The following is a 14,222-nucleotide window of genomic DNA, read 5'->3' on the forward strand; positions in this document are numbered from 1 at the left end:
AGTAACATTACTTAAAAAAGACTACACAATTTTCCTAAGGTGTTTTTTTTTAAATTAAAGTTTATTGGGGTGACAGTTGTTAGTAAAGTTACATAGGTTTCAGGTGTACAATTCTGTATTACATCATCTATAAATCCCATTGTGTGTTCACCACCCAGAGTCAGTTCTCCTTCCATCACCATATATTTGATCCCCTTTACCCTCATCTACCACCCCCCATCCCCCTTCCCCTCTGGTAACCACTAAACTATTGTCTGTGTCTATGAGGTTTTTTGTTTGTTTGTTTGTTTGTTTTAGACAGTGATTTATTTATTAAGATTTTATTGGGGAAGGGGTACAGAACTTTACTGGGAAACAGTGTGTACTTCCAGGACTTTTTTCAAGTCAAGTTGTTGTCCTTTCAGTCTTAGTTGTGGAGGGCGCAGCTCAGCTCCAGGTCCAGTTGCCCTTACTAGTTGCAGCACCCACCATCCTTTGCAGGAGTCGAAACCGGCAACCTTGTGGTTGACAGGATGTGCTCCAACAAACTGAGCCATCTGGGAGGTCAGCGGCAGCTCAGCTCAAGGTGCCATGTTCAATCTTAGTTGCAGGGGGCGCTGCCCACCATCCCTTGCGGGACTCAAGGAGTTGAACTGGCAACCTTGTGGTTGAGAGCCCACTGGCCCATGGGGGAATTGAACCGGCAGCCTTTGGAGTTAGGAGCACGGAGCTCCAACGGCCTGAGCCACCGGCCTGGCCTTGTGTGTATGAGTTTTTGTTTCTCATTTGTTTGTCTTGTTCTTTTGTTGTTTTTGGTTTATATACCACATATCAGTGAAATCATATGGTTCTCTGCTTTTTCTGTCTGACTTATTTCGCTTAGCATTATAATCTCAAGATCCATCCATGTTGTCACAAATGGTCCTATTTCATCTTTTGTTACCACCGAATAGTATTCCATTCTGTATATATATCACAATTTCTTTATCCATTCATTTATCAAAGGATATTTTGGTTGTTTCCATGTCTTGGCGACTGTAAATAAAGCTGCAGTGAACATTGGAGCACATTTGCCATTATGTATAAATGTTTTTAGGTTTTTTGTGGTAGATACCCAGGAGAGGGATTGCTGGTTCATATGGTAATTCTATTCCTAATTTTTTGAGGACCCTCCACACTGCCTTCCATAGCAGCTGCACCAGTCTGCATTCCCACCAACAGTGTATGAGGGTTCCTTCTTCTCCACAGCCTCTCCAACGCTTGTTACTATTTGTCTTGTTGATGATCGCCATTCTGACTGGGGTGAGGTGATATCTCATTGTGGTTTTGATTTGCATTTCTCTGATGATTAGTGATGTTGAGCACTTTTTCATATGTCTATTTGCCATCTGTATGTCCTCTTTGGAGAAATGTCTTTTCAGGTCCTCTGCCCATTTTTCAGTTGGGTTGTTTGTTTTTCTGTTGTTGAGTTGCATGAGTTCCTTTTATATTTTGGATATTAGCCCCTTATCGGAAGTGCTGTTTGCAAAAATCTTCCCCCATTCAGTTGGTTGCCTATGTAGTTTGTCAATGGTTTCTTTTGCTGTGCAGAAGCTTTTAAGTTTGACATAGTCCCATTCATTTATTTCAGCTTTTACTTCCCTTGCTTTTGGAATCAAATTCATAAAATGCTCTTTGAACCCAAGGTCCATAAGTTTAGTACCTATGTTTTCTTCTATGCAGTTTATTGTTTCAGGTTTTATGCTTAAGTCTTTGATCCATTTTGAATTAATTTTGGTACATGGTAACAGATAGCAGTCCAGTTTCATTCTTTTGCATGTGGCTTTCCAATTCTGCCAGCACCACTTATTGAAGAGGCAGTCTTTTCTCCATTGTATGTTTTTTGCTTTGTGTCAAAAATCATCTGTCCATATTTGTGTGGTTTTATTTCTGGGTTCTCAATTCTATTCCATTGGTCTATGTGTCTGTTTTTCTGCCAATACCATGCTGTTTTTTCAGAACTGCAATCTTGAATTCTCTGTCATTTAAGTCACATATTTCCATATCTTTAAGTTCATTTTCTGGAGACTTTCCATTTTCTATCTGAGCTGTCTTGTTACTTTGGTTATTCATGCCAATTAAATGATTTATTATTTCTCTTCCTAGACATCTATAGGAGTGGATCCTGCAACAGGTTGATAGATGTAAGTCTTTCTTTTGTTTTCCAGTAGGTGTTGGTAGAATGTTCTATTTTCTATCCGACTGCAGCCTTTTATTGTCTCCCACACTGTAGTGTTATGTTTTCTCTGCACTATTCCAGCTTCTCACACAATGGGAGGATCCCTGGAACAGTTCGCCTGGGTCATAGGGCACCCCATCCATGTGGGGATGCGGACAGCTCTCGAAGTTCCAAAGCTCTTCCTGCACCAGATTCAGAGCCCCTGTGTTTCAGCAGTTCTGTTTACTCCTGCAGGGATCTGCCCAGATAGGTGGGGCCAGGAGTGGGGTGAGTTGTGAGAGGTGGCCCAGAGCAATGGTGGCAACCACCACCACAGCCAGTCCTGCTTCCACAGCTCCCTCCCCTTTGCCAGAATTAGTTGGGCTGCAAGTCCTTGTCTGAGGACCACAGTTCTCAAAACTGCAAATATTCTATTTTTTTGATCTGACACCACTACTGTTCCGCTTCTAGCACCAGGCAGGTGGGGGAGGGGCGAGCTCTGGGAGGGTGAGGAGGGGGCGGCTAGTCTCAGTGCCTAAGGCTTCTGTTCCCTGCGGCAGTGCGGGCTTAAACCACCGTTTTCAGCCTTTTCCCTCAGTCTTTTCTCCGAGGTCTCTGCCGTGAGCGTTGGGTTCAGCCGTGTTATATGCTGCCCCCTCAGCCCTGTGGGCCATAAACAGGGACCTAGCAGTCCGAGTTCTTCCCTCTCCTGCAGCTGCAGTAGTTCCGGGAAGCTGCGAGCTCGGAGCACTGAGCTGGGTCTGCGTCCTGCGCCCGCGGCTCCGTCTCCGCACTCCTCCCTTCCCTCCTCCCCCATCTGCGCGATTCGCCCACCTTTAGGTGAATTCAGTAGTCGGCCTCTTCGTCTTGCCTGTCTGCTGTGCAGGGAGTCCTTTGTGGAGTTATTGTTGTTTGATTAGTTGTAAATTCCAGGGGAGCTTTCCAGAGACTCACCTCACGCTGCCATTTGGATGACGTCACCTTAAGATATTTGTCCCTCAGTTTTTATGATCGCCCTTCCTGACCCTGAGGCAGTTTCTGAGGCCCAGGAGCCCCATGGGAGACCTGAGCAGTTGTGCTGAGAGGACAAGCTCGGGTCAGACTCCCAAATATGGCGCCCAGGAAGCTCCAGCCCCTGAGATGTGGGAGCCAGAAGGGAGGTGGAAAAGGGAGAGAGGGAGGAGGAGGAGGAGGAAGAATGAGGAAGGCCGGAGGCTCCCGGTCCCTCTTCAGCCCAGTGACTCAGAGCCGTGTCCTCTCTGGGCAGAGGGGACATCTAACTCCTCAGGCCACAGAACCAAGAACTCATCACAGTATCACCCTCTTTGGGGTGTGTGTGTGTGTGTGTGTGTGTGTGTGTGTGTGCGCGCGCATGAACGTATGCATGTGCCTGCTTCAGTCAGGGTATTCGTGGACAAGAACCATCAAAACCCAAACTTACTGGCTAAGGAATAAATGATTTTAAAAAACAAGTAACAGAAGCTCAGGCATGGAGGGTGTCTGGCTGGTCTCAGGAATGATAGAAACCAGGGGCTCGTCAGGGCTCCATCTCTGTCTCTTTCTCTCACATTCCTGCAGATTCTCTCTATGCTTCAATCGTCGGCTGTGTGGTGGGGACACAACTGTCTGAATTTGGGCTCCATCCCAATAGCTCCTGACCTGTAGTGGGGTGGGGTAGCTGTTTCTACCTGAAGGAGTGGGAACAAGGTGCTGGCACTACAGGCAGTAGTGACACCGCAAGAGGGGCCTGAGCCATGTCCTTGAGCTGTGCAGAGCATGAGGCTCCCAGCCTCAGCCATTGCATCCTGAGGCCACAGAAATGTCCCTTTCGCAGTCCATGTCTCCTCTGGAAATGGGGTCCAGGGTCAGAAGGGACTTCTCATCTCTCTGTCTAAGGGGCTGTGTGCCTCTGGTCAGGTCAGAAAACAAGTGCGTGTAGACAGGCCGTTCCCATTGCTCCTCGGGGACCCCCGGAGGGCCCTTCAACCAGAGAATGGCACCAACCAAGATGAGCAATATGGGCACCTTCACAAATACCAGGAGGATGTAGTGGGTCCTGTGAGAGAGGGCAGAGAGGTCAGGGCCCTCGACCCTCCAGGCCCCGTTGCTCCCAGTGCCCTGACCCTGTGAGGCATTAGCCAGCCCAGCCAAGCCTATGACACTGGGGCTGGCAGCCCTACTCTGAAGACCCCCAGAAACCTCCTCAATGGCTCAACCATGAGGGTTCCTCAGAGATAACCTCAGCTTTTGGTGTTGCTTTCTACTGGGCCCACCTTCCTTCTGAGACCCCCCCATTTGCCCAAAGTGCACCTCGGCCCAGTAGACGGGCCTGCAGGTCACCCAGGACAGGCTGTTGGCTGCCTCAGTGTCCTCCCTGCTCCGCTCATGCCAACTCCAGGTTGCTAAACCACCCGCTTGCTCTGTGGCACCTGACGCTTTGCATTGTGGAGATTTGTGTCTCATCTCCCCCTGGCACCCACCAGGTTGTCAATGTTTTGTTGCTGACAATTGAGCAGGATGATACTGCTCAGCGAGGAGTGCTCTGCAGAGCGGTTTTCTGGTGAAGCCTGTGCTGGGAGGTGGAGGCTGAGCAGTGAGGGAGGCAGAGTGAGACGGAGAGGAGTTTGGGGCCTGACTCTGGCTGGGACTGGCTCTGGCATCAGGTGACCTCCCAGGAGCACAGGGGTTCCCAGGCTCAGGGTTTCATGGGACAGGCCGCAGGTTGGGGCAGGAGAAAGGACCATAGCCACTCACCTGACGTTGGAGCCAGAAGACAACCCTCTGTGGCTGTTGGCAATTGTCCTAGAGAGCAGGTTCTCTGAGCCGGTCACGACTGTTCCCTCTAGAGACAGGCAAAGACAGCACAAATGGGGTTCGGTGCTTGGCTCACACTGCCACTGCCCTCACCACAAGACACCCCGCCTCTACCCTGGATTAGGAGGCTTCGTCTCTTTGGGTCACTCCCTCGGGCTTCTCCCCGTTCTATTGCATCATCTGACCACAACACACAGCCATGGTTTCTATCATTTTCAGATGTGGCAAGAAGACATAAAAATTAAATAGGAGTGGGCACTGTAGTTTATTCTGGGGACAGAGATTGACCTTTTCAGGTTCTCTCTACTTCTTCCTCTAAGTGGGACTGTTTTTGGGTCATGGGGGTTGGGGGGTGGGGAATCCCTAGTCCTTTTGCTCAAACAAGGCCTGAGCATGGCTTAGGGACAGATGGTTCTGGAAAGGGGGCCTCTAGTTATTGGGGTGGTGAGAGTGAGGACGATGCCGGAAGGCTTGTGAAGAAGAGGGCCCATCTGGTTAAATAGTGAACAGTGACTTTGAGGAATGAATCATCTATATGAGAAACTATGAGACCATTTATGGTGAGCAGCTTGGTCATGGATTCCTGAGACCCGCTTTGCACCAAGTGGCGGTGATCTGCCTGGTATCTGAGGCCCAGGCCTGGCAAACTCTGTTCTGCAAGGTCCCATCTTTGGTCATGCTGGGTGGCTCCTAGCTGAGCTCCATGTCACAGCTGTCACAACAGCTCCTCTGGAGGCCCCTGGTCTCCTTACCAAATGGCCCCTCCCTGGGCTCAGCACCCAAGACCCTTAATCTTTGCCTTTCTCCCTAAGGTTCCCCACGGGGCACACGTTAGCCTGTCTCGGTCCCGGCTCACGTGCCTTAATCAATCCTTTTCTGTCCCTGAAGATCTTGGCTTCCACTACTGGGCACGTGACTGGGCACTCCACCCGTGGCAGCCCCGTCTCTCTCTGCTTCCAACCCTGACAATAAAGGGTTCTAAGGTCGGCGTTGTCTATTTGCATGTCACCAACTATTGTGCATCTATTGAGTGGACGCTGGGCTGAGGGGTGACAGGACACAGCCGAGCTGGGCAGTAGACAGGGGCTGTTTCTCGGCCACTAGCCTCAGCAGCAGGCTGTGCTGCCAGGAAGAGCCCCGAACCCTTTGATGCCTTCAGACCCCAGGAGATTCCAGGGCAGCCGGAGAGGTCCCTGATATTGACTTAATGGCGAAACCTTCCTTTCTCCTTAAAGTGCCCACTGTCGCCCGAGCTCGTCCCTGGATCCCTCTCACTCCTGGCTTTTTCTTATGCAGCCAGACAAAGGAGGGGAGGGCAGCTGGGGACGCAGAGGAGAGCACTGTAAATGCCCAGAGCCACTCTGGGTTGGCCAAGTTCCTAGGGTTCAGTGTGGAGTCCCTCTGGGCTGTTGCAGGTGTCACCCCCCCTCCCACATGTAAAAACAGAACCAGGGTGTGACGGGCACAAACTGACCACTTCCTAGAGTGATGTCCTGGGACTCTCTGCAGGCATCCAAGGCTCACTGGGGCTCCTATAAGAGAATGGGGGGCTTCCAGGTCTGTCCAATTCTGGGACGGCTGGGCTGAGCCATGGTCACGGAAGCCGTGACCCACATCCACACCCCCACCACACACCCTTCCATTCCTGCCATATGGCGGCCGGATACTTCGGGGAGACCTACGGCACTGTGATGGGGACAGAGGGGGCTGCTACTCTGCCTTAGTGTCTTTCACTCCCCTCCCCATCTATCGGTCTGTCTCTCGCTCGCTCTCTCACACACTGATTCTCAGCAACTCGCTCATTTCCCTTCTGCCTTTGGAGGAGGGTTGCAGGAGCCCTCACTCGTTTAGTCCTGAGTGTCAGGGCCTCAAAGTATATACGAGTAAGTTCTTACCTGGGTCAATATTCACTTTAATTGATACCCCAAGATCAGTTCCAAACCTTTGAATCCCACACCAGTAGATGTCTTGGTCATCTCGCCTGAGCTCCTTCATGGTCACCGTGAAGAAGTGGTCTCTTTGATTGTCCCTGATGGACACACGGTCTCCCATCTCATTTTGCTCTGATCCTGTAGTTTGAATGCGGATGTTGCATGAATCCCATATTTTACCCCGACACCACCACTTCACGTAGTTCTTCCATTTCGGGTCATAGCGACACTGCACGGTCAGTGAGCCCTGCTCTGGGCCTCTCACGGACTCTGGGCCCTGGATGGAGAAGCAGCCTGCAAAACAGAGCCCCAAGATATAGATGCTGCCCCCGCCCCTGAGCCAATCCTGACCTGGGAGCCTCCTGGGCTCAGGAGGACCCAGACAGATGTCCAGGGCCTGGACCAGGGTCCCCAGCCTGCCCGGCCACCCCTTAGCTGACACCTCTAATACACCTTCTCCTCTGTCCACTTTCCCCATTCGCTCCCTCGGTGACAATGCTCTGGCGTCCTTGGTCTCCCTCTCCCCAGACATGCTCACTCACAGCATGTGACACTCTGATCTGCTGACACTTTCCTAACTGTCCGCTCAACGCTGTTCTCATCTGATCACCTCTGTCTCTGACTACACTGTCTCAGAGGCCCCTATGGGTTCCTTTTCCTCTCTCTTTAAACCTGAGTGTAACCAGGGGTGTGTAGATAAGTATTTAACAACCAGCCCTCTGGGGGAGGGGCGGGGAGGTGGAGAATCTCCAGTTTGTAGCATTTCGCACTTTCCACGGGGCTGATTCCAGGTGATCAATGTGACGCCCAGGGCACAGAGGTGGGAAGAGCTGTTTGGCCTCGGTTCTTGTGACCAGTGTGAGCAGCTCCAAGACACCGCGGGGACCTGGGCTCCCTCTCCAGCCTTCATCTTGCCTCGTTCTATTCTGTCCCCACGGACTGAATCTCCAGGTCCCTGGTTTCAGGCATTGCCTCTATGCTGATGAACCCCAAACCCATAGTTGTAGCCCAAATGCTCCCGTTCCCTCCAGCCTACCATTTATAAATACACCGTGGACCTCTCCACCCCGAATGCAATGGTTACAGAACTCAGTGCACCGCCTCTTCTGCCCTGAACTTACTCTTCTTCAGTCTTTCCTCCCTCTAGTGGGGGGTCCACGTGGACAGACTAGCAAAGCCCTGATGGAACTGGAACAGGTTAGAGATGCGTGTAAGTTGCATGGGAATTCTGCTCTTCTGTGGACCAACTCCCGTTAAACTGACTGTGTTCACATACGTTCCCTGTCCATGGCGATGACCTCTTGCCTTGACCACCGGAAATGCATCAGCACAAGAACCAGAGAAGCAGAGCCAAAACCCTCTTGACCCTCTCACAGTCCCGGAGCTTCAGGGCCAGGCTGGGGGGTGGGCAGTGGGATGTGTCCTTGTAGCACCTGGAAGGTGCTGCCTCCTCACACCTTAGACCTTTACCTGAAGCTATTTGAGTTTCCTGGAGGTTTGCGTTTGTGGTGATGGATTAATGCCTCCTCACCCCACAGATGGTGACATCTTAATTCCCAGAACAGTGACTATGTCATTTTACATGGCAAAAGGGACTTTGCAGATGGAATTAAATTAAGAACCTTAAGACGGGGACATTATCCTGGGTTATCCAGGTGGGCCCAGTGCCATCACAAGGGTACTTATAGGTTGAAGGAGAGATAATGTCAGAGTCAAAGAGAGATTTGAAGATGGAGAAAGGGGTCTTGAACCAAGGATGAGGGCAGGCTCTAGAAGCTGGGAAAGTGGAGAAGACATTCTTCCCTGGGGCCTCTGGAAGGAATGCAACCTTCTTACACTTGATTTTAGCGAGTGAGACCATTTGGACTTCTGAACTTCAGAATTGTAACTTAATAAACCTGTATCAGCAAGTAACGTAGTATTCCTCCAGCAGAACCCACTTTACGCTCTTTCAAGCAACGATTACGCCAGCACACCTCACTGGAGAGGTTGACCTCTTCACCGATCCCGTCCCCTCTTCCCTCCACAGCTCGCTGGTAACCAGGATCGTCAACTTTACCTCAAAAATGCTCTCAAAATGACCTTCTCCTTCCTTCTCTGCTGTCTCAGTCCACAAGGACCGTATGACATGGCAGAGAGAGAATGAGTTTTGGACACAGAGAGACACGTTAACCGCAAACTAGTGGGAAACCTTGGAGAGTGTACTTAACCTCTCAGAATCTCACTTCTTTATGTGTAAAACATGAAACTGCTTTCCAGCTCACAGGTTGTTATAAGACGCGGACATGAGTCAAACCCCAGTCATGGGGTCACGTCATCAGCGATAGCCTGTGAGCAGGTCATGCGCACGTCTGGCGCCTGGACCATGGCAGTGGCATCTGGGGAGGTCCCAGCTCCTGCTGCAGCCCTCCTCACTCTCCTCTGCATATGGCTGCTGGAGGTTGGCCCTGAAATTGTCCCTCCCGTGTCCTTCTCTGCAACTGCTGTGAGCACTTAGAAATCTTTTGGAACCTCTCCTGCAGCCACTGCCCACTGCCTTGGAACCATGTGAAATGATTTAGTTTGGCATTCAGATCTTTCTATAATCTACACCCAAGTCCAGAGCCACTATCTGCCTCCCAATTGACCCTATGACACCCCCCACTTTTCTCTTCCCTTGATTCTGATGCGTCCTCCCAGGCGGTTGCTTCATTGCTCATTTCCTTCTCTCCCCTGGAAACTCTTTCTCTAATCCCTCCCATCTATTGGTCACCCTGAGGTCCCTTCAAGGTTCCGCCTTCTTTGCAAACTCGTATTCCCCTTCCCAACAAGAACTGCTGCCTCTGTTACTCAGAAGGTGCTTTATAGGAACCTGATTGCCACACAGGTTGCCACACAGGTATTTCGTTACCCTTAGCAGTCTCTCTCTGCTCGGCGGCTCCGTCCTGAAGAGCAGCGATCTCCTGTTTCTTTTCCTTCCCTCTTCCCACCCCTGCCCCCCATGTCTTGCACAATGTCTGGACTTGGTAGGTACCTCACGTTTATGACTGTTTTTGGAAAGGACGCTGGTCAGCATGATCTTGGACATAATCACTTTGATTCTAGCATGAGCTATGATTTCCATGGCAGGACAAGTGTACAGATGCTAATGCAGTACTAATGGAATAGTAACTGCTGTAAACAGACTCAAATGCCGTGAATGGGAGCTTGGCCTAATAAATTACGATCCATCCATAACACGGGTGAAAAGAAAAAGTCACCTCACAGATAATGATGGGAAACTGTCCCAGATATATTATCATTAGGTGAAAACACATTGCTTAACAGAGTGGATATGCTTCCATTTCTGTGGTTTTTATATCTCATGAGTAGGAAAAAATCTGAAAATATATGTTCTACACTTTAAACAGTGGTTAGAGCAGAGACTGGGTTTTCTGGGTGAAATCTCACTTTCTAAATCATACGTTTCTATTACATGAAAATGTTTACAATATCATTAACTGATAAAACCACAAATATCATTTTTTAAAAAATAAAAAAAGAGTCAATTAGGGGACAGCAACTGCCGAACCAGTACATTAAAAACAAATGCAGGAGGCAGCAGATGGGTCACAGCTACAGTAGAAAACAGAGGCTCAATCACAAAGAACAAGAAGAGATGTTGCTGCTTTGAACTAGAAGCTACATCCCTCCCCGATTGGTAATTTAATCTCACAGGAAATCACTCATAATATGATTGGATTCATTTATTGAAAATACGTGGAAGGTTTTCATAAACACATATTATGATGGATGGAACTATTAATTAGGCCTCTGTGAATTTTCAAGTTTGTTAAGGAAGGGGGAGAGGTGGCACGGAGGAAGGACAGCAGTTGGCAGGAAGCAGAACCCTGGGGGACGGGGGGCTGACGGGTTTTAAAGCATTGGGCTGTTTGAATTTCAATTTTTCCTTCAGTGAATCTGAGACTCAGACTTCCTCCAAGGTGTCAATCCTTCAGGAAACATTGCCATGTGTGGGAAATTCTTGTGTGAATATTCTTGTCTCAAAATTGAGAAAATGGTTGAGCTTTGGGTCTGGGCTGACAGCAAGTGACAAATGACACAAATGGGACAAAGGCGGCCACAGGAGAGCTAGAGCACAGACGACCGTGGGGCGTGGGGTGAGCAATGGGGTTGGGGCCCATCTTGTTGGCACTTATGGGGCAAGGTGTCTCTGCTGACTTCCTCATGCGGTCATGCCAGCCCAAGCTCTGAAGGGTCATTTCTGGGGTGCAGGTCTGTGCTCCTGGCCATTCCTGCATCACTTTCCTTGTTAGGAGAACAAGGGTCAGCTCTTTCACTTGCAAACACTTACCCAACACCTAGTCTGTGATGGTGGCCTACCTTCCTCTCCGGAATGTTGGGGGGCTCATGTAACCGAGCAGATAGGGGAACGTCCTAGCAGAGGTTGGCTCATTCTGACATCACCCCACCCACTTTCTCTCCTTCTTCATTTCACAGAAGTAACCCCTCAGTAGCTAATGCCAGTCTGTAGGTGAGAACTTGGTGGGCTGGCTTTTCTTTCATCCTTGACTAAGTTCACTCCCTTCCCGTTCACTCACAGAGTTGGAGGGAGGAGGAGGGAGGCCTCCATGTTGTCTCTACAGCACCCCACCCTCCCCAAGCCCCAGATCAGCAGCCCTGGGGGGCTTCAGTCTTTGTTGGGGGAGAGGGGTGTTTGTGTGGGAGTGTGCCTATGAGGGACTGTGTGTGAGGGAGTGTGACAGTGCAAGTGTGTGCCAGTGTGTGTGCCACTCGGTGTGCTGTGAGTGAGTACATGCCTGTGTGTACGTATGAGTGTGGCCCTGCGTGTGAGTATGAGAGAGAGACTGTGTGAGGTGTGTGAGAACACAGATGTGCTCAGAGGTGCGGCTGCACGTGGGTGTGTGGGTTTGACTCCACTGTGTGTGCTGTGTGAGTGTGTGTGAGCCCAGGCTTAGCCAAGCCCTTCTCCTTGGCCTCAGATGAGCTGGACGTTGAGATTAAAGGTGGGAGCGGATGGGGGTTGTGAACTCAAATGTAAAGCTGGAGCCTAGAGAGAGGGCACACATCTGAATTGCTGTCCTCTGGGAATTCTGGGCCATTGGTGACCTGCTAAAGCACATGGCCCTCCCCGAGAAGCCACCCCCTCAGAGCAGGTGTGCAGGTAGCATCACGGGGCTTCTTCATCATCAGGACAATTAACAAGGGCCGTGATCACTCGGGGAACGCCCACAGCCCTCATCCATTGATATCCGACCTGAATAGCAGAGTCCTACATGGTTAGAGCTACAAAAGGCTTCAGGAACTTTCCGTTCACACCAGAAGCCAGGTCTTTGAACAGTGAGGGACCTGCCTGTGTCATGCACCCTGGACCCCAGGCCTGCAACTCAGGTCTCCCGACTCCATGACTATGCAATTTCCCGCGGCCCCTCTGTGGATCAATTGGTTTGTGCAAGATGGTTGATCCCCAGACCCCCAGAGAGGGCTGTGTGACCCACACATACTGCATACATTGTGCAAACTGCCAGACTGTCTCCCAGTGTTCTCTTACGTGTCTCCAGTGGTTTTCCACAAGGAGAAGAGCTACTGGTGTCCCTCCGATCTCCCACCTGGGCTCCTGAGCAATGTTCTCTCTGTAAGGCTCAGTTCCTGAGCACGGTGTCTGTGGCCCTGCTGCTCTTGTCTTTCGTGTGCCAGCCTCATGTGGCAGCACTCACCCTGCACACGGAGAGCCCCCTCTGTGTGAACGCACCATCCTTCTCAGGCCTCTGCCTTGGTCAAGCAGTCTCCTCTCCCAGAATGCTCTTCTCTCTTCTCTGCTGGAAGGGCTGCTACCTTTCCTCCAGGCTCTTCAAATGAACATCCCTCTTTAACCTTTCTGTAGTCCCCCAGTCAGCCATGCTCCATCCTCTGATTCCATGACCATCAGTGCTCCTTGTATCCTGCCACTCAGTGTTGTTTGTCTGTGTATCTCACCCACTGAAGCATGTGGGGTTCTCCTTTTAAAAACCGTCCCATTTTTCTCTCTTTTCCCCCCTATTTCTTTTTTTCCTTCATGTCCTCAGGGCCTGATGCACACCTAGCACAAACTGGGAATCAGTGTGCCTTTGGTGAATGAATTAACAAAGCCACCCCTCAGGTACCCCAGGTGCAACACCTCTCCTTGTACCTTGGAGGGATGCTCTCTGCCCCCTGCCCTGCCCCTGTAGTACCAAGTTCCCAAGGTCCCTGCTGCACTCACCTGGGAGGATGAGAAGGAGTAGAGCTGGAGGCAGCCACATGGTCCTGCTTCTCTTGCTCCTCAATCCCCTGACCTACAACTGGAGAGCACACTTGGATTCCACCTGAACACTTGAAGGCTTGCACTTTCTGCTTATCCAAACTGCCTTTGTGTTACTTACTCATTCACTTCCTTTTATAGAGTTAGTATTTCCTCCTTTTAACTATTGAGCAAGAAGACTGTCACCTCTTAGTAAGTCTGTAGCAGAGTGCGTCAGAGTCCCCATGTGGTCGTAGGAAAGAGGAAGCAAGGGAGATGTGTAGGGTGAGGAGGGGCTGTGGGAGATGTCTCTGTCGAAGGGTCAAGGAGGGGCTTCTGGCCTCTCAGGTCTTGGGTTCAACAGCAGTCTGTGTACCAACTCCAGAAATGTCTCTCCACTACAATAATGGGCGCCAGAAGCAGGGAACCCCCTCCCCAACCAACTGAGGCGGCAGGTGCACATACTTGGCATAATTCGAGAGGCATTTATTCAGGTGTTACAGCCGTATGCAGAAGAGTAGGCTGTGGGATCAGACAGACTATACTATAAGTCAAATAGACCTAACAGACATACACAGAACATTCCATCCGACAGCAGAAGAATATAATTCTTCTTAAGTGCACACAGAACATTCTAGGGTAGATCATATGTTAGGTCACAATACAAGTCTTAGCAAATTTAAGAAGTTTAAAATCATACCAAATATTTTTATCTGACCACAATGGTATGAAATTAAAGAACTAACAGGAGGAAAGCTGGAAAATTAAAAATTATGTGGAAATTAACACACTGCTAAACAACCAATGGTCAAAGTAGAAACCGAAGGGGAAATAAAAAATATACTAAAGCAAATGAAAATGGAAATGAAATATACCGAAACTTATGGGGTACAGCCAAAGCAGCTCTAAGAGGGAAGTTTATAGTGAAAAATGCCTATGTTAAGAAAAAGAATAATATCAAATAAGCAATCTTAGCACCTCAAGAAATTAGAAAAACAAAAACAAACTAAGCCCAAAGTTAACAGAAGGAAGGAAATAACAA

General features: G+C 49.8%; 1 protein-coding gene across 1 annotated transcript; it reads right to left on the reverse strand.

Annotated features, from left to right (window-relative positions):
- Positions 1-226: 226 nt before the first annotated feature.
- Positions 227-13,306, reverse strand: LOC141568877 (CMRF35-like molecule 7). The gene is made up of 4 exons (XM_074319852.1): positions 13,163-13,306; positions 6,886-7,215; positions 4,931-5,018; positions 227-4,232 (listed from the first exon to the last, which is right to left on the reverse strand). The coding sequence occupies exons 1-4, from the start codon at positions 13,200-13,202 to the stop codon at positions 3,968-3,970; spliced, it is 723 nt and encodes a 240-aa protein (XP_074175953.1). The 5' UTR covers positions 13,203-13,306; the 3' UTR covers positions 227-3,967.
- Positions 13,307-14,222: the final 916 nt, after the last annotated feature.

This window comes from Rhinolophus sinicus, linkage group LG15 (assembly GCF_036562045.2).
Source record: "Rhinolophus sinicus isolate RSC01 linkage group LG15, ASM3656204v1, whole genome shotgun sequence".
NCBI lineage: Eukaryota > Metazoa > Chordata > Mammalia > Chiroptera > Rhinolophidae > Rhinolophus > Rhinolophus sinicus.